The sequence below is a fragment of the Anarrhichthys ocellatus genome, unplaced genomic scaffold (assembly GCF_004355925.1).
Source record: "Anarrhichthys ocellatus isolate YVR2014 unplaced genomic scaffold, GSC_Weel_1.0 scaffold40, whole genome shotgun sequence".
NCBI classification, from domain to species: domain Eukaryota; kingdom Metazoa; phylum Chordata; class Actinopteri; order Perciformes; family Anarhichadidae; genus Anarrhichthys; species Anarrhichthys ocellatus.
Window position 1 is genome coordinate 115,887 of NW_022280070.1, and position 16,766 is coordinate 132,652.

At 39.9% G+C, this 16,766-nt stretch overlaps 1 protein-coding gene across 3 annotated transcripts; it reads right to left on the reverse strand.

The window, feature by feature from the left end:
- Positions 1 to 1,337: 1,337 nt before the first annotated feature.
- Positions 1,338 to 14,053, reverse strand: baiap2l2a (BAR/IMD domain containing adaptor protein 2 like 2a). 3 transcript variants are annotated; one of them, XM_031867713.1, is made up of 14 exons: positions 13,836 to 14,053; positions 13,319 to 13,394; positions 11,688 to 11,774; positions 10,229 to 10,290; positions 10,048 to 10,119; positions 9,704 to 9,784; positions 9,456 to 9,584; positions 8,275 to 8,376; positions 7,376 to 7,442; positions 6,474 to 6,657; positions 5,735 to 5,800; positions 4,319 to 4,502; positions 2,771 to 2,811; positions 1,338 to 2,329 (listed from the first exon to the last, which is right to left on the reverse strand). In XM_031867713.1, exons 1-14 carry the CDS (start codon positions 13,887 to 13,889, stop codon positions 2,248 to 2,250), a joined length of 1,287 nt encoding a protein of 428 aa, XP_031723573.1. In that variant the 5' UTR covers positions 13,890 to 14,053; the 3' UTR covers positions 1,338 to 2,247. The 3 variants fall into 3 exon arrangements, with proteins under 3 accessions (XP_031723573.1, XP_031723572.1, XP_031723571.1); XM_031867712.1 differs by having other exon boundaries at positions 1,339 to 2,329; positions 4,319 to 4,505; positions 8,275 to 8,373; XM_031867711.1 differs by having other exon boundaries at positions 1,340 to 2,329; positions 4,319 to 4,505.
- Between the last annotated feature and the right edge of the window lie 2,713 nt (positions 14,054 to 16,766).

A 16,766-nucleotide genomic window follows, 5' to 3' on the forward strand; every position in this document is an offset into this window, starting at 1 on the left:
CTCCCCCCCCCCCCCCCCCCCCCCCCCCCCCGGATGTCTTCGCTAGAAATGCAATGCTGCACTAAAGGAAGTAAGCTGTGGTGTGCCACGCTCCTCTTCAGATGACCCCGCAGCTATATTCATCCTATTTATTTGACCCCTTTTTTTATACAAACTGTTCTTGTTGCTGTTCATGTATAGATATAAAACATGCCTGCAGGAATAAACCTCACATTTTAAAGCAGAAAGTAGATATTTAAAGAGAATAGAGATTAATAAAGGAAGACCCTAATGTCCTTCCGTATTTCTGACTTCAACTTCTTTCTTTTCTTAGCCAACACTTCCTCTCACTTCCCCTCTTTTCTGTCTTTCTTTTCTCTCTGTCAATTTCACTCCTGCCTGGCACTGTTCCCTTCCTGCATTCCCTCCCACACCACCACCCCCCTCCACCCATCCATCTATCTATCTTTCCATCCCTTTCTCCTCTGGTAATGAGCTGTTGTAAAACATACCAAAAGAAGAAAGAGGTCAAGCTGTGAAAGAATAAAATCAAATGAGAGAAAAAAACAAAGCCTCGAGAACACTGACTCCTCTGTTAATTCCCTTCTTTGATGTGACGCTCTTATCTGATTCTACACTCTCAATCCAGCTCTCAGTCTCTCTCTATTTCGCTGTCAGTTCTATCAAGCGGAGCAAGCGAAGGATATCTTGACAGCAACCCAGTAATGTATAAAGGGCTGTACTTAAAGAAGGTCAAAATTACCCTCCGGCGTCATTTGTTAGTATTCATTAGCATCGGCTGTGTCGTGGAAGCAGTGACAGCAGGGAAAGAAACTGCATGAAGACAAACTCCGCACAATCACAGATCACTGAGGAGCATCTTTCTGCGCTCTATGTTGCATTATGAATGTCACTTCGCTGAATGAGGAAAAAGGAGGCTGAGGCCACATTAGTCCACTCGCCAAAGAGTCTTTATTGAGAAGCGCTGTGCTAGTTTAGCCGAGCCGTGCTGTCAAGCCATTAGCAGAATTGGATTCAAGCTGAGGTTCAATTTGGGTTAAGTATCCCCGGCGGAGGACCCAAACAGGCAATGCGGGAATCCTCTTTAGTAGGCCATTTTACTGCCTGAGCAAATAAACACAGATCTGAAGCTTAGAGGCTATCACTTAAAAGACTGTTAAGCTCAGAAAGGCACTAGACTGCTGAGGTCGGTGTCGTTCACAAGAAAGACGAGTAAAAGTTGTTTTTTTTTTAACTGAACTTTAACTTAGTCGCTTATTTAGTTTTACGAAAAATACTAAATATTTGAAATGAAGTCGCCAGGGGCTTTAACTGGTGTTTTAATGTCACTATTTTTGATTAGGTAACAACTTATTTTCAAGCTATTTGTTTTTGTTTGATTAATCAATATCATCCTTCTGCCATCAGTAAAAAATGTGACCTGAAAAAGCTCAATGAATGGGTGAAGGTAATTATATGATGCTATAAAGACGGTATTACATTATCCATGAACGCATTGCATTTTTCATTACGTTTCTGGCTCAGACTACATTTTCGTCCTTTTAAAAAAATAATTAACATATTACATTATCTGCCAGAGGTAACATTTTAAATAAAGCCATTTTCCAAAGTAAATTAGTAATGCAATTAATATGTATTAATGCGGACCATGCAGAGAACAATGGTGGAGGTGCAATACAATGACAAAGATTATTTATCATGCATCCATCGCTGAGCTACAAAGGACATATCTCTCAGCACTGACTCGTAACATCAACTGTACACTAACACATCGTAGACGGTAATCATTTATTTCCAAGTGGAACATATAAGTCATTCTCATATCTTTCATTGTCAGAATGTCAGAAAACACAGAGAAGGAACGATGATTTAAAGTCAATTAGTTTATGTTACATGAACACATTGTTTGATAGTGATTCAGTCTTACTTCCATACAAATGTTAAAACCAGAGCCAATTATGAAATAGTCAACAAGATAAAACCATTATAGCCTTAAAAAACACAATGTTTGTTGTAATTTACCAAGATCTAAAAATATATAACAGTCCTTGTGCGAACCCAAAAATCATAAAATATTCATACATTTTTCTGTCCTCTTTCTCCAGCTTTGTGTGTCTCTTAACAAACCGAGTCTTGTTTGAAAGTAGGAAAACACTAGACAGCCTCCACTCACACATATGCTCCATTTCGAAGGTCAAGAATGAACTGTCAAGCTCGACAAAAGCATTTTGTTTCGGGGTGAAGATGTCATCGTCGATATACGCTCGGGGCCGATCTGTCATCGGTGGACGTGGGTTTCAGCTTAACTGTGGCAAACGGGTTGGTGCCCCTTCAAAATGAAAAGGAGAGAAGGAAATAGATGTTGAAGGAAGAGAAAAAGACAAGAGGCAGGGTGGAGAAAAAGCATCTTTGAGCCTCACGGTGAAGGTTATAGCAAGAGAAATGAGAACTTCATTTCACACTGTTCCAGACTCATCTAACAAACTGTTCAGCTGAAATGATAGTGAGAGTGATAGACATGGTTCCCACATGGCCGTGACTGAAACGGCTTCGGCACTAAACTGCACTTCAAACTCTAATGGAAGGAAAGCAATCCTGTGCCATTTAGATCACTGCCCTCATCTGTTGTTCTCTCCCAGTATATGAATGGGTTCATGATATGCTTCAAAAATATCATTATTTTCTGCAGAAGAGAACACAAGGTCCATTTACACATATTACAACCCGAGAGAATGAGAGAGTGTGAGAGCCACAGGTACATTAATGTTACCTCGGGAAGAGTTCTGGCTGTGATCCATGTGGTTTTGATCTCTGCGGAAAAAAGTATGAGAAAGGTCTGGGTGAGTGAAGGCCGATCCAAACCATAGAAAACATAGACGCGCTAATGGAGGCTCGGCAGGCTCCGGCCCTCGACCCCTTCGCCTTTCTGCTTTCAGTCGGTCCTCCCACAAGCTGCGCATTGATGTGTTGTGCCTGTCAGCTCCACACACACACACACACACACACACACACACCTCAGAGTGTGTCCAGTTGACACACTCTGCTAAATCATATTTTTACAATAGAGATTGACAACGGAGCAACAGAAGAGACCATGCAGAGACATCAAGGAAAATGCATCAATGTCACAGTGAGATATAATCAATGTGCTTTGACCAATGACCAAATATTTGGGGTCATCCTGAGCGATTGTGAAAAAGATATCTCACTTGTTGTGCCTTAAATATACCAACCATTCTTGGAATACTGGTATGATGTGATTTGTTTTAATATCAGTCGTTTTTTTATAAAACAACATATCCCAGTTAAAGAGGACCAGTTATACCTTGAGCTCTCTGCAGGTCCCCGACAGAAAAAGAAATGCTTTTCAAACCACTGTGTGCTTGATTATCACCGCAGAGGAAACACATTAAAAAGTATTATCACACTGCAGCAACCTAAAGGTTATGTATCAGACCTGTTTAGTCACCAGTACTTCAAATAGGTCCTCAGTCTAATAGTCTCAAGTTACAGCATGCAAAAACAAGAGCACACACACACACACACACACACACACACACACACACACACACACACACACACACACACACACACACACACATGCACACAACCTCCTCGCCCATACACCATCAGCAGCTGGAGCTTCCTCCCTGCATCCACCAGAAATACGGGTGTGGAGCCGTGGAGAGCAGCACCTTGCCACAGTGCCCCTGCTGGACAGACTGGCAAACACCACCAAAGATGTAAAAACTATGTGTTATCAGAGCTGTCCCCCTTCATGCCACTGATTGTTAATGAAGTACAAATCGATGTAGTACGGTAGCTCTCTCTTATAAGGCACCTTCACTAAAGGGAATCACTCACTAATGGTTTATAGGTTAAAGAAAAGAAAAGAAAAAGACTGATAATGAGAAACTTTTGGGTTGGTAAAAATCTAAACCATGTGATAACTTATTTTTATTAACAGCTTATAAACACTACAACTGCAGACTTGATGGATCAAACTCCTATATTTATGACTTATTATTTATTGAGATTGTTTGATGAGAAAGTGAAAACCCATCAAACTGTAATATTACCAAGTAGAAAGTTGTTCTTATTAATGGCTAATTTAAAACTTATTGATAAAAGATTTATTAACCACTGATAAAGATATTAGTTACATCGTACAAACGATATAGACAAGGTGTCTCATTAAAAAGTAGCCCCGAAAGACCACAGAAGAAGACAGAATGCCATTGTCATGCTACGTTTAAAAGAATACTGCTGATCTTTTGATAAAAAGGGAAAGAGAGAAAAATGATTGACATTGATGTACCTTCTTTTCTGAATTAGACTCGGCCCTTCTGTCAGGTGTCGGTGTGATCGGTCGCATCTCATACTGTTTATATGAAGATGAAGGTGGTGGAGGTGGAGGCGGAGGGGGCGGGGCTCCGCTGTAGCTGCTGCTTCCTGGTTGGTCGAGCAGGTTGCTCCTGCTGCTACTGCTTCTGAGAGAGGAGCTACTGAAATTACAAAACTCAAATCAGTTGTCCATTATAGTGATTTTTTTCCACTCCTTCCTCTTGAAATGATAATTGTTTTTCATAGTTAAATATATATTAGATATGAACACAGTAAATATGAGTTATATCTTGTTTTCCATTTTGAAGTATATGAAATATGTCAAATTCATAAGCTCAGTGCATTCACATTTTAAGCTTTTAGATGTGGCATGTGTCCACAGTGACTGACATTTTAGTTTAAACTTCTTATTGGTTTTGCTCACAGCAATGGGTCACCCAATTATCTCAAATAGTTCATGTTATTATTCCAGGCCCGAGCTTCATACTGACCCTCTTTTAAAAGTGTTGGGCCCATAAAACAATAAGGAGAGCCTGGGGGAGCTGCAAAATATGTCCTGTATCAAGTTTGAAAGGCAATATTATGCAGAAAATGTTGGGCTTTTAAGTTTCTCCATCTCGTCTTAATGGCTGCAAATAAAGAATGAATTACTTCTTTGAATTGTGGGAGGTAAGACACACAAATATGATGCTGAACCCTGTGGGACCAAGACAAGCAGCATTTCAAACACTTCAAAAATCACAACACAAGTAGATGTAAATTCAGTACGAAGAGTAACATGGGAGCAGCTGTAAATCTGTTTGTAGTTCTGAAATGCATGACTAGTAACTAGCTTAGCAGAGTAACCAGTTATGGCCAATATGCAATGAATGCCACCATTAAAATCGTGAATACTCAAAAGATCCTACGTAATGTGACTGGGGCTATTAAAGTAATATTTCAACAGCAAATAATATGCTATGTCACTTTAGTAATTTCATAGATTCTATGCTGGTTGTCTGACAACATAACAGTGACGACAAGACTCCCTTAAATAACGGAGCCCGGCAAAGAAATAGTCCAGCAAACCTCCATTAAACCACAATGGACTGTTTTTAACCTCCAGACGTAACCCCATGTCGATTAGTTAGCTTTAGAGGTCCTGATACGCAAACTTTGTTACGTTCTACTGAGCCAGGCTAGCTGTTTATTTCCAGTCTTTTTGCTAAGCTAACCGGCTGTAGGCTGTAACTTTATATTGACAGTATAGTAGACCTTAAAACATTTCGCCATGCTGGCATAGTAACAGTCAGTAAGATATGTCAATCATTTCTCTAACAGCTTGTCATTCGCGTGACATTATTGTTATTTGACAGTCATACTTGTTGAACACATTTTATTGGATGTTTACCCAGAGCGGGTTGTCTTTGGAGGATCATCCAATGCTTCCACATAGGTGACTGGAAACCATCCTTCACTGAAAACAAAATAGAGAGAAAGTAAATGGCAATGAAATTTTATACAGATATTCACGGTCCCCAGAGGATGAATCCTAATTAACTGAAGGTCAAAATTTGAATGTGTCCAATACTGGTTGGTTCATATACTTATAATATACTTGGTTTATTATCAGACACTTGCTAAACTAATGACATCAGCGCTTTGGGTTTAGCGCTATGGCTAATTAGAAAATGTGTCAGGCTAACACGCTAAACTCAGATGGTTAACATAGAAAGCATTATGCTAAATATTAGCATGTTAGCATTATCATTGTAAGCATATTAGCATACTGATGTTAGCATTTAGCTCAGTACAGCATCCCAGAGCAGCTAGCGTTGCCATAGAATGCTTTCTTTTGCTTTTCTGTTTCTCCTTTTAGCCTTTAATGTGTTATTCTTCTTTAAATGTCTCTCCAGTCATTTTGTCGCTGTTTCTTACTCCTTGCAAATGGTTGCACGTATAAAATTTTCTCACCATTTCATTTTTCCTTATAATAAAGGGACTGTGTCCAGAACAATAAATGTAAAATGTTTGTCAGTAGACTTACAGAACCGTAATCGCGAGAAGCAGAAAGTACAGCAAAATAAAGTAGGCTGATTTACAGTTTTGTACTGTAACAGACATTAACAATGGGTACAGCACACACTCACCGTGAACTGCTGTCAGCACGTCCATACAGCCAGCCGTTTCTGGGCTGTTGGACCAGCACGGTTATCATCTCTCCCCTGGTGAAGGGCAGCAGGGTGGGGTTGGAGCCACCAGGCTGGTGGGCCACCCGGGCCCTGGTGGATCTGCCTCCTGTAGGGCGAGAAATGCTTCCCTGGGGAGATGGAGCTGGAGAGATGACAAATTAAACATTTAGGTGCACTGAGGACAGTTTGTTAAAGCACAAGTTAGATGATAAACAAGCGTAAATTGCCAAGAAGGATCTCTGGTGAGATGATTAATTAAAAACTATAAGCGAAAAGGATTTATTTATTTAATTATGGCCCTGGAAATCATAACTCAAAGGGTCAGCAGACCACTGAATATCTTTCTAAAATCATTTCAGGGACAGGGGATGCATTTCAATGAATTATACCATAGAGGTTGCATGGCTTTGTTTATCTCACGAGTGAGCATCGGTTGGGCAAACACGCCTGCTGCACATAATGTTTCAGAAGGACAAAATTGAGATGAGCTGCTATTTAATATTCCGGCAATTATTTGTTGTCTGTTTTTGATACATCGTTGCTTTATCTATTTTTACCCTAGATAGGCAAAGCCAAGTAATTAGACAGACTTTATGCACAGGAACTTACAAATGGGGAGATATGAAAGTGTGTGATGTGCAAAATTATGAAGAGGGAGAGAAAGATGGACGAGAGAGAGCGAGAGAAACACAGATAAAAGGCTTAAAGGAAGATAAAGCCGGTGGCGGAGGGAAATCAAAATGAGCACTGGCGGAGGCATGAGGGGCAGGAAGAAACATAACATATGTGGCACTAAAGTAAAACCTATCAAGTGTTTTGAGGACTTGAACAGCTAAAAGGTTGACATATCAAGCCCTCACCCCTTGATGGGACGTTGCCGAGCGGCAGCTCCTCTCTGCTCCTTCTCATCTCCTCCTTCATCCCCATCTGTGCGACAATCACATGCACAGGTACAGACAGCTTGTCAGTAATCTTTTCTGATGCTAATATAACTTGTAAACAAACAAAAGAATAGAGAAAAGAAGGATGTGACGGATATTCTTGATGTTACAATGAGTAATGTATGTCATGTGTGACTAGAAGCACATCTCAAATATGTGTCCTAAGCGGCTTCTCGGGCTCTCAGGCTTCTCTTTCTGTTAGAAGCGAAGGATAATTCCCACCGTCAAACCAAAACAAACACAGAATCCACGTTAATCCTGCGATTGTTATTAGAGGATGTGGGATCTGTGGGGTTCGTCGGCATGTCACCTTCCAACGAGGAAACGATGGTAATTTCAGCCTTCACACAGAGAATCGTGTGGTTTCAGTTTGTGAATTATCCGTGTTAATCCCACTGTATTGAGATGTGGATGTAACTCAAGGACTCGTGCGTTTATTCAGACGATATTGAGGTTCAGATGTTGACTAAAGTTAGTGTTTGGACAGAAAAAGTTAGCCTATCACAATCACATATTCATTTATTACATGCCAGACAATCTGTAATCTCTGTCCTCTTATTTCAGATACAAGTTTAATCCTCAGAAAGCTTTCCTCTAACAGGAAACTCATTTCAAATTGAATCAGGCTCCAACCACTAGAGGGCCCCCTAGTAACAAGAATATAATTGGAATAATTTACTGGTGGCTGAGTATTGTCCATTTTCTTTGTTGCACAAATTGAGACAAAAAAATTTAACATTTTGAATCAAACAGATGTTCCCTCAGTCGTTTGTCCTAAAACAGGATTATGTCTGAACAGGATTATAAACTGAACTCACAGAGTTGGCTACAGCTGTGGGTCGCCTGGCCTCGGGTCCTCTAGTAGCATTGACATCCTCATTCCAGGCATCAGCTGTCTGCTGGAGGGATCCTCCTGTCTGCTACGCCGCACACACAAACACACACAGATGCATAGAATAAGTTCATGTTCAGCGCTGCACAGCAAGACAAGACACGTAAACAGTTTATCTACATATGATAAGCAACAGTGCGCTATGTTTGTGTTTGAATGTTGTATGAAAGAAGTCGTCAGTGTGCAATTTCTATCAGAATGCCATCTGTTTGTGTTTGTCTGGTCTGATCAACAAGTTGAAAAATGAAAACTGTGAGAATTATGGAAACTCATTTACACCAGATAAAAAGGTAAAAGTTTTTTTTTATCTTTTAATTTAGACTCAATAATTTATCTTATCGGTTTTTGACTGTCAAAATTCTGACTTTTAATCTCATAATTTAGATTTTTATGGCACCATTTAGAATTTTTTTAATCTTATAATTGATTTCTTTCTTGATTACTGATCCTTTCTTTTTCATGATTCTTTTATCTTGTAATTTTGTCTTTTCATCTCATGTTTCTGACTTTCTGACTTTTTATCTTTTTATCTAATTTTGACTTAAGCCCTATATTTACATTGTTAATAAATGCTGTTAAGTATTAACTTAAGGTTTTGTTCGGGGGCCACAACACGTGTCGGAACAGTCCTGAACCGCTGGTACAGTCTCAAAGGGCTTTGTGATAGCCTCGTTATGATAAGCGAGGTTAGGTTTATGGCACGAAAGGTGTTTAATTAGGTCAATAGAGTGGTACCATAACAATTGAGCAGGGAGTCCAGAGTTCAACAGACTCCCTATTATTCTAATAATAAATGTATTTACGCAGCATTTTTTAAAACACACAGCTAAGTGCTGTTAGTGTGGCATCAGTCCTGCTGAACATCTGGAATGCGTATCTGCTGTTCTGTGGTTGACCTTTGTTATAAAGGAGAGGAATTTCCCCCACGGAGACCGATAAAGTCTTGTAATCATTACACATTGTTGAGAATTCTCTTTTGAGTGCCTTCCCATCATTGTTCCTCTGAGATCAATGACAAACCCGACCCATTTGGCACTTGTGGTCAATAAGCCAAAACAAACCATGAAACATTGAGATCACAAATGCTATTCGAAGAAAGTTGTATACCTTATTCATGAGGTGGGCGATGGATTGTATCAGGCCGCAGTGTTTCTCCGACAGGAAGCGGTATCGCCTCTCCTCCTCCTTCAGAGCCTCGTTGTGGCTCTCCCTGAGGAACTTCATATACTGCAGATCCTGCAGATACACATGATTGACAGTTCATATATATATATACACTGTACAGGGACATACTCATATACAGTGGTGCTGAATTTTTTGCTCCATGGTGCAAAAATATAGAGACGGAGAGAAACCTGGTTGTCTCCTCGCCTCAGCTGCCTGTCCAGAGCTGCTGACTGGTCGTGGACTTCCATCTCGTAGTGCTTCCTGCTGCCCTGTATGAGAGACAACTCACATCACGTCTGCGCGAAATCACTTCAGTCATCCAGGTGACAATCAGCAATCCAGTGGAAATTATAATGAAGAGGTCTTTCTCATTAATTCTAACGGCGTTTGCGCTTTCTAATGACAGATTCACATGATAACCCGCAGTTATTCATTTTACATTACTTCCTAGAAATGATGATGAGATAACAGCTTGTCATCTGTAAGAAGCCCTTTTGACCTTGTTGTGCCCGTGCTTTGGCCCTTCACTCACTGATATGTAATCTTTATCCAGTTTAATGTTAGTGTCCATCTCCTGAAGCACCTCCATACTGAACCAGCGGAACTGGAAAGGGACAAAATCATATTAAACGCAAGAGAAAAAGGAGAACATAGGAGTTAGGTCACACATTTAAAGGTTGTGATGGACGGATACGTGTGTTGATGCAACTTACGACTCCGTCTATCTCCGCCATGAGTCGTCGTTGGCTCTCAGAGATCTGAATCAGGACATCTCCTTAAACACAATTGCATCAGGCTACATGTCACATTATTATCATTACTTCATATCCAACTATAAAACAATAAAATGCCGTTGTGCTGATTAAATCCATCCCCATTGTTCACTTCTATCTACTCAGTAACCTCTTGAACATGAGGCCTCTGCTCGAAAATGACGTTTTGAATCTTTATTACCAAGCTAGCCACTGTGCTAGCTGTGTGAGGCTAACGTTTTGTTATATAACTGCCACGGCCAACTGTCAAGTGTTTTCTTGTTTCCTCTCGTGGACTCTATGTGCGTTGTTTACCAGATGAATCTCTGTGCTGATGTGTCACTAGTGATACTTGTTGCTTCCTGAGTAGAAGGCCAAGATATCTGACTTGACAGTTAACCTATATTTGTTTTCATCCAGTTTCGTTGTTACTGTGCCAATTGATTTTACAATACCTTTCGTCTGTGTTGATGATTCTGAACCTGTGATGGTGTTCATGTTCACTGTTTTCTGCTGTGTTCGCTGGTATTGAATTAGCTGCCAAATGTTGTTGTGACAGTAGCACAGTTGCCTCCAGTAAAAGGCCAACTGCTGTCTTAAACCTTGATTGAAAACTTCACTGAGCTATATAGCTAGGGGCAAGCTCCAAACCATTTCCAAAGCGGTTTGAATATCACGTTTCATCATGCCACAACATCTTTAGAGTGCCACTTGTTTAGTTTGGCTTGTCATCGTCCCTGAAATGCATGCCTGGAGTCGCATCCTCACTGAGTAAACAGTACAGTGAGAGGAGACTAATGATCCAGTTTGGACAGTGTCTTTAACTCCAGCCACTAAACCTAACATGACTCCCCTTTAGAGCGGCTGAAAGTGAGAGTCGTCGTCAATTATTCATGTTCCCAGCCGGCATCTGATACCTACTCTGGCAACACTTCTTGGCTTGAACTCACAGAAAAAACAGACTTAAACATACATGTGTTTGAACCCTACTGTTGTCGTACTGTAAGTAGAAATCTAATTAGTTAGTTCTGCCAAACTCTTGACTTGACTTGAGCCCAATAGAGGCCTCAGGTCAGGTTAAGGTTGTAAGTCTTTAAAAGCACTGTAAAACACAACAATTCAGCTTATGAAAGCAGGCTATGTTTAACACACTTCAACATCAAAGAATATGTTAATTACACACAAACACACACACACTCCCTCTCGCTACACATGCACTATGTCCTCGTAATTGTGAAAGGAGTAATAAAGCGCGCCAGAGGGTGAACTTTGGTCTTCATGACGCTGAAGAATACTGTTGAATTAGTTTAATCAATGACCATGAACACATCAAAGACAAAACGCTCACATCCTGGATTGTCGATACAGCAATAACTTCTTTGTGTTGCCACACGGCGTTCATACGTGTGTTCATACCTACCGAGGGAGCGAGACGATATGGTGTGGAAAGCATTTTCTCCGATCTTTGAAAGTGCACTACAGTAGGCCTCACTTGTTACTGCAAGAGCTGAAACAACACAAACACAACAGTCATTTGAAATGCTAATTTATTTGGTGCAATTCATTTCCCTGGCATGGAACTACAAGCGCAGGTAAACAGGCCAATTTATTACCCAAAAAAATAAAATTATTCAAAAATTCAAATTTCCATACACACAAATATCGTTCTGTAATCAAATGGAGATATGTTCACTTAAAACAAGTAAGCATACTTTCACAGGGAAATCACATTTTTCTTAAGCAATAACCATGAAGTCCTTCTTCGCTCTCATTGACCAAAATTGATGTTGCTTTGTTTACAGTAAATCTCAGGATTAACTCTGGTGGAATTCATGATTACATCTGATTTAAAGAGGACTTCTAACAAATGGTCGATGAAAGCTAGTTTATTCAGTCAGCCTGAAAACTTTAAACCCCTTTTTCTCTCAGCCTTTCTCTCACTACTGCCTTTGTAGGGCAGACAGAGTCAAAAGTGGTCAAATCACAGCTTGACCCCAATTAAATCTGCATCCTGGTGTTGCCTCAGTAATTTGAGCATGTAATTAGATCCCTGTGTGGAGTCCTTCTGGGCTTTTATTTTTCAGCAGGTGAGAATAACTTGTTTTTGGGAGCGAACCAATCAGACAACGCAGTCCCAGAGGCTGTGAGACAAACTGATTTCAATGGTGAAAGAGACGGTGCTTTAATAACAATTGATGTATGTAGAGTCTGCCTCCAGTAATTTGATTTTTAAAATGTATACGGAGAAGCTGCATTCAGTAGAATCTATGCGTTACATTTGTTTTTGCTCTTTGAGCTCATAAACATGTCATGAGGTCATTGCACTGAACATACATGAGCGAACTAACAACCTCTGTGAAGGTGGGCAACAGAAGACATAATAATCTTTTTTAAATTCTGCAGTGCTTTTGTAGGAGCTTTTGGTTGCAACTATATGAATCAGTTGTTGTGGATGTAGCATTAGTGTCCTCGCACATATTAAACAAACACCTATAATGGAACACAACGTGTGAAAGCATCACCGTGTTGCTGAATTTCCTTTGCATGTCAGCCTTTCACATTTAATGCATTGCACAGGGATTAGAGGTGATTATGACGCGGATAAATGAGACATAAAATATAAACGCAATTACTGCGCTTTCGGATTCAAATTAAAAGTTTCATCCTGACCTCTTCTCTTCCTTACAGGACTTAAATGACACAGTCGGATAAAGAGCGTAGAAATAAATTCAAGACGACATAAAGTATCCTAAATCCCTGCCTCTGTATATGGAAATGTGTAGCTGTGTTAGTATAATCACAGCCTCCGCAGGCCTTGGTTACATGCCCATAATCAAGGCTGTAATGGCCCCAGGATATCCCCAAAGCATATGGACTTTAGAATTAGGTCTAGTGAGACAGATGCCTGACAGCTCCCATATTGCAGGGAAAACAATTAGAGTTTGTTTAGTTTATTTCACTCATAAAGGTAGCTGTGTGGACGTCACACACAAATTACATAATAGGGAGTGAGTCTCTTCAGCACATTATGTGTCTTTTTTTAAATCTTACCCTGGAAAGCATGCACGTAGCTGTTACCCAGTGAGACCAGTTTCTGTAGGCTTGGGTTGAACTCATCCATCAAGCTCTGTTTGGAAAAACACACACACACACACACACACACACACACACATCACAGTGTCTGTTGAGTTTTCGCAAAGTCACAGGAACTTTAAGACCGGCCTAAAGGAGAATCAATCAAATTCATCTTTAATTTAATCTGTATTTATGAGCACAAACCCCCAACATCAGAGCACAAGACAGCCTCAGACTCAAGCAGAGGAAATACTCCTTGAAATTGAAAATGACTTTGTGCATTCAGATCGTGTTCACTTCAGATAAAAAAAAAGAAAAAAGGTCTAACTGAGCTTCACTCCTCAGTAACCAGGACATATTTCTATGTTTTCCATAAACTTTCCAGAAGCTTGTCACTTGAAAAAGCAATAACAAAACATGACAGGCCACTCCGTGTGTCTCACAGGTAAGTTTGTCGTCCATTTTGAGCCCACGCAAAGAATCTGCTGCTTACCGAGTAAATCCTCAGGGTGGAGCGATGCAGCTGATCACTATTCATCCCCGACATGTTTGTATCCGAAACAGTGCAACCGTCTGTGAAACCTCAAAAGGCTCTCCGGGTCTTAAACCATCCAGCGAATGTTCCAAAGCGTCTGTGAGACAAGAGTTGATAGCTTTGAACTGGACTTGGAGTTGAGGAGAGGAGGCGGCGGGTGAGTGTGCTGGTACCTGACACCACTGTGGCCTGAGAAAGACTGGAGTAAATAATTAAACATGGCTCAACCATAAAACACACGGACATATGCTGTAAACCCTGACAGGCCTGTGCGTGTGTGTTTGTGTACTTGCCACATTTTATGTTTTATTTAAGACTATAACAGAGATCTGTTTTCATGAAATCATTACAGGTATATCTTTAGAAATGAGTCATTAATATCCATGCTTAGATCTGTCTTTAGGTATTTGGCTGAATCCTGAGCTTAACAGGATTCTCCTTGTCTTAGAAGGGGGTTAATGTGAAGTCATTCACAGCTCTAAAATAGCAGTTTGATCTACCCTGACATCAGTTTTGAAGGTTCAAATGAGACACCTTTTAGTTAGGCTCAAATACTTCAAAACCCCCCCGGACTCAAACACTCCCTTGTCTATTCTGGGTTTATTTGGAAAGGGAAATACTGCCCCATGCTTCTGAATCACTCATTTACAAAGTCATCTAATGTTAAAGCGACATGGGAAATAGATTCAAAAGTGTTTTCATGTTCTGAGGAGGCGTGGATAGAAATCATGAGGAATTGAAAGAAAATGTCCAGGGAGATTAGACCGGTCCAGTTTGAGGTTATGAATCAAATCTACTATTCAGAGCTGAGCTTTGCCCCCAGTGAACGTATGGTTTGGTCAGCTGGGAACTGTAGTGTATGAGAGATGGTCCGTCATTAACCGAGTGGAGAATTATGCTCAGAAATAGGAAAGATTCCCGGATTTTGTGAATGGTCAGTGATTACAGCCTTATCCTCTCACAGATGTTGGACCATCTGTGATTACCTGATTGTTAGATGTGTTTGGATGTATGACAACAGCCAAATGTGATCAGGATCTATCATTACAAATATTTCAATTAATATTTATTTATCAAATTCCTTATTTCAATTTGTGATTGTACAATATGTGACATTCATGTCTTGTATTGTTTTCATTCGTACTGTACTGTACTGCTCCAACATGAGGATGTGTTGTACATTTTAGGGACTATTTTCAGGTGCGGATTAACACACATTTGTTGCACTTGTGAGTATTTACAGCAGCAGGATGGTGTCTGTGGGACTGACACAAAATAAACTACAGTGCCCATGTTCACCGTAACATATTTGGCGTTTGGTGATCACTTGTTAGTGTTACAGGTTTTAGACAATGGAGAACTTTGGACCCATGCAGCAGATGTTAATTCAGAGGACAATAAAAGTAAAACATGTCGACGGGATTCTGGGCTACATAAATGAAAGTGACTTCTATAAAACTGTCACAAAGTGAATTTGTAATTCAAGCATATTTTGAAATCTGTGATCCCAATCCTTTAATACAGTAACACCACTAATAGTTCTCCTTTTTGATTGGTTAATGCAGAATTCAGTGGTCATATGTGCTAAAAATCCTATAATCCTCGTACTTTAATCACTTCGGATGTCAAAAACCCACTCGCACCGGGAAAAAAGAACAGCGGTGTCCCAATATTTTGTATAAAATGTAATAAAACATGTTAATTGAATGTATCTTGATAGCTGGTCATCATTTTCTGTTTTACATAAGCCTCAGTCGGACACTGAACCATAAGAAATATTGATTACTGAGAGAAAACATTCTCTTTTTCTACCAGTGACCAAAACTAAAACTAAAAGACAGAGAGAGAGTTGCTCTGCGATATTTGACCAAAACCCCAGATGAGTGCAGAGAAACGTATTGATTTCTGTTCTTACTTCAACTATCATATTTTGGCATTCGGCCCAATACCTCCTGTTGCCAAGCTGAAACACACACAAGGCCGCGAGCGGCACTCGGCCCCAAAGCTCCGACGGACTCATTTTATTCTCAAACAGACGATTTATTCTGTCTTTGACATGTCAGAGGCAGTGAACTCCCCATGAACTCCTCAAGGAGATGTGCAGGTGTCACAGGGATGGTCACGTATTCCTATTGTGAAGGCATGTAGGATGATGTGGTAAGAGTATTGATTGTATTTTATTCTATTAGATGCATGTGTGTGTGAGAGAATCCACACAGGAAGTAAAGAGTAAACTGGGAAACCTTTGGTTCTTGGGTTGGTTGTTGATAGTTTAATATATTACTGAAGGCCCTGAGAGAGAGAGAGAGAGAGAGAGAGAGAGAGAGAGAGAGAGAGAGAGAGCATTGTACACTAGATGGCACCATAAACTTACACATGACTTGAATTTTAAACAGCTTTATAACACCCCTGATTTAATCTCTTTCCTCTTCCCTCATCTTTTCTCATCATAAAGTAAAAGCTTTTGTTCAATATTTCAGGTGTTAGCACATAAACCCACTCTGAATACTAACAATTTGTTACACAAGAAGCTGGCATTTATGGATTTAGTGCCACATACTGAGTATTGGTTGTAGTATATCGGATCACCAGAAAAAAATGAAATAGGTAAGGGCAGAATTTACTTTGTCAGAGTTATAATATTTCATATATTATATAATTTGATTATTATCACTGATGCGTTAATATTTCGATGCAGTGAGTAAGAAGTAGCTACTTTGAACTATTCCAAATACTGTTTAATCTATCTAACAGTTCATTGTATTTTATTAACTGATCACATGTTTTGTGTCTCTTTATCTGCACAGTAACAATCAGCTAAATGCTAAAAAAGTGCAGTATTTCTCTCTGAATTGTAGTGGAGTATAGAAGTATAACGTATCATGAAAT

What these genes read in the sequence shown, in the direction of transcription:
- baiap2l2a (XM_031867711.1), bottom strand. Translation starts at nt 13,889, where the DNA reads ATGTCGGGGATGAATAGTGATCAGCTGCATCGCTCCACCCTGAGGATT. An exon ending in CATATCGTCTCGCTCCCTCG is followed by an intron (nt 10,291 to 11,687) that starts GTAGGTATGAAC and finishes ATTGTGTTTAAG; the next exon opens with GAGATGTCCTGATTCAGATC. An exon ending in CGTGCTGACAGCAGTTCACG is followed by an intron (nt 5,801 to 6,473) that starts GTGAGTGTGTGC and finishes TTTTGTTTTCAG; the next exon opens with TGAAGGATGGTTTCCAGTCA.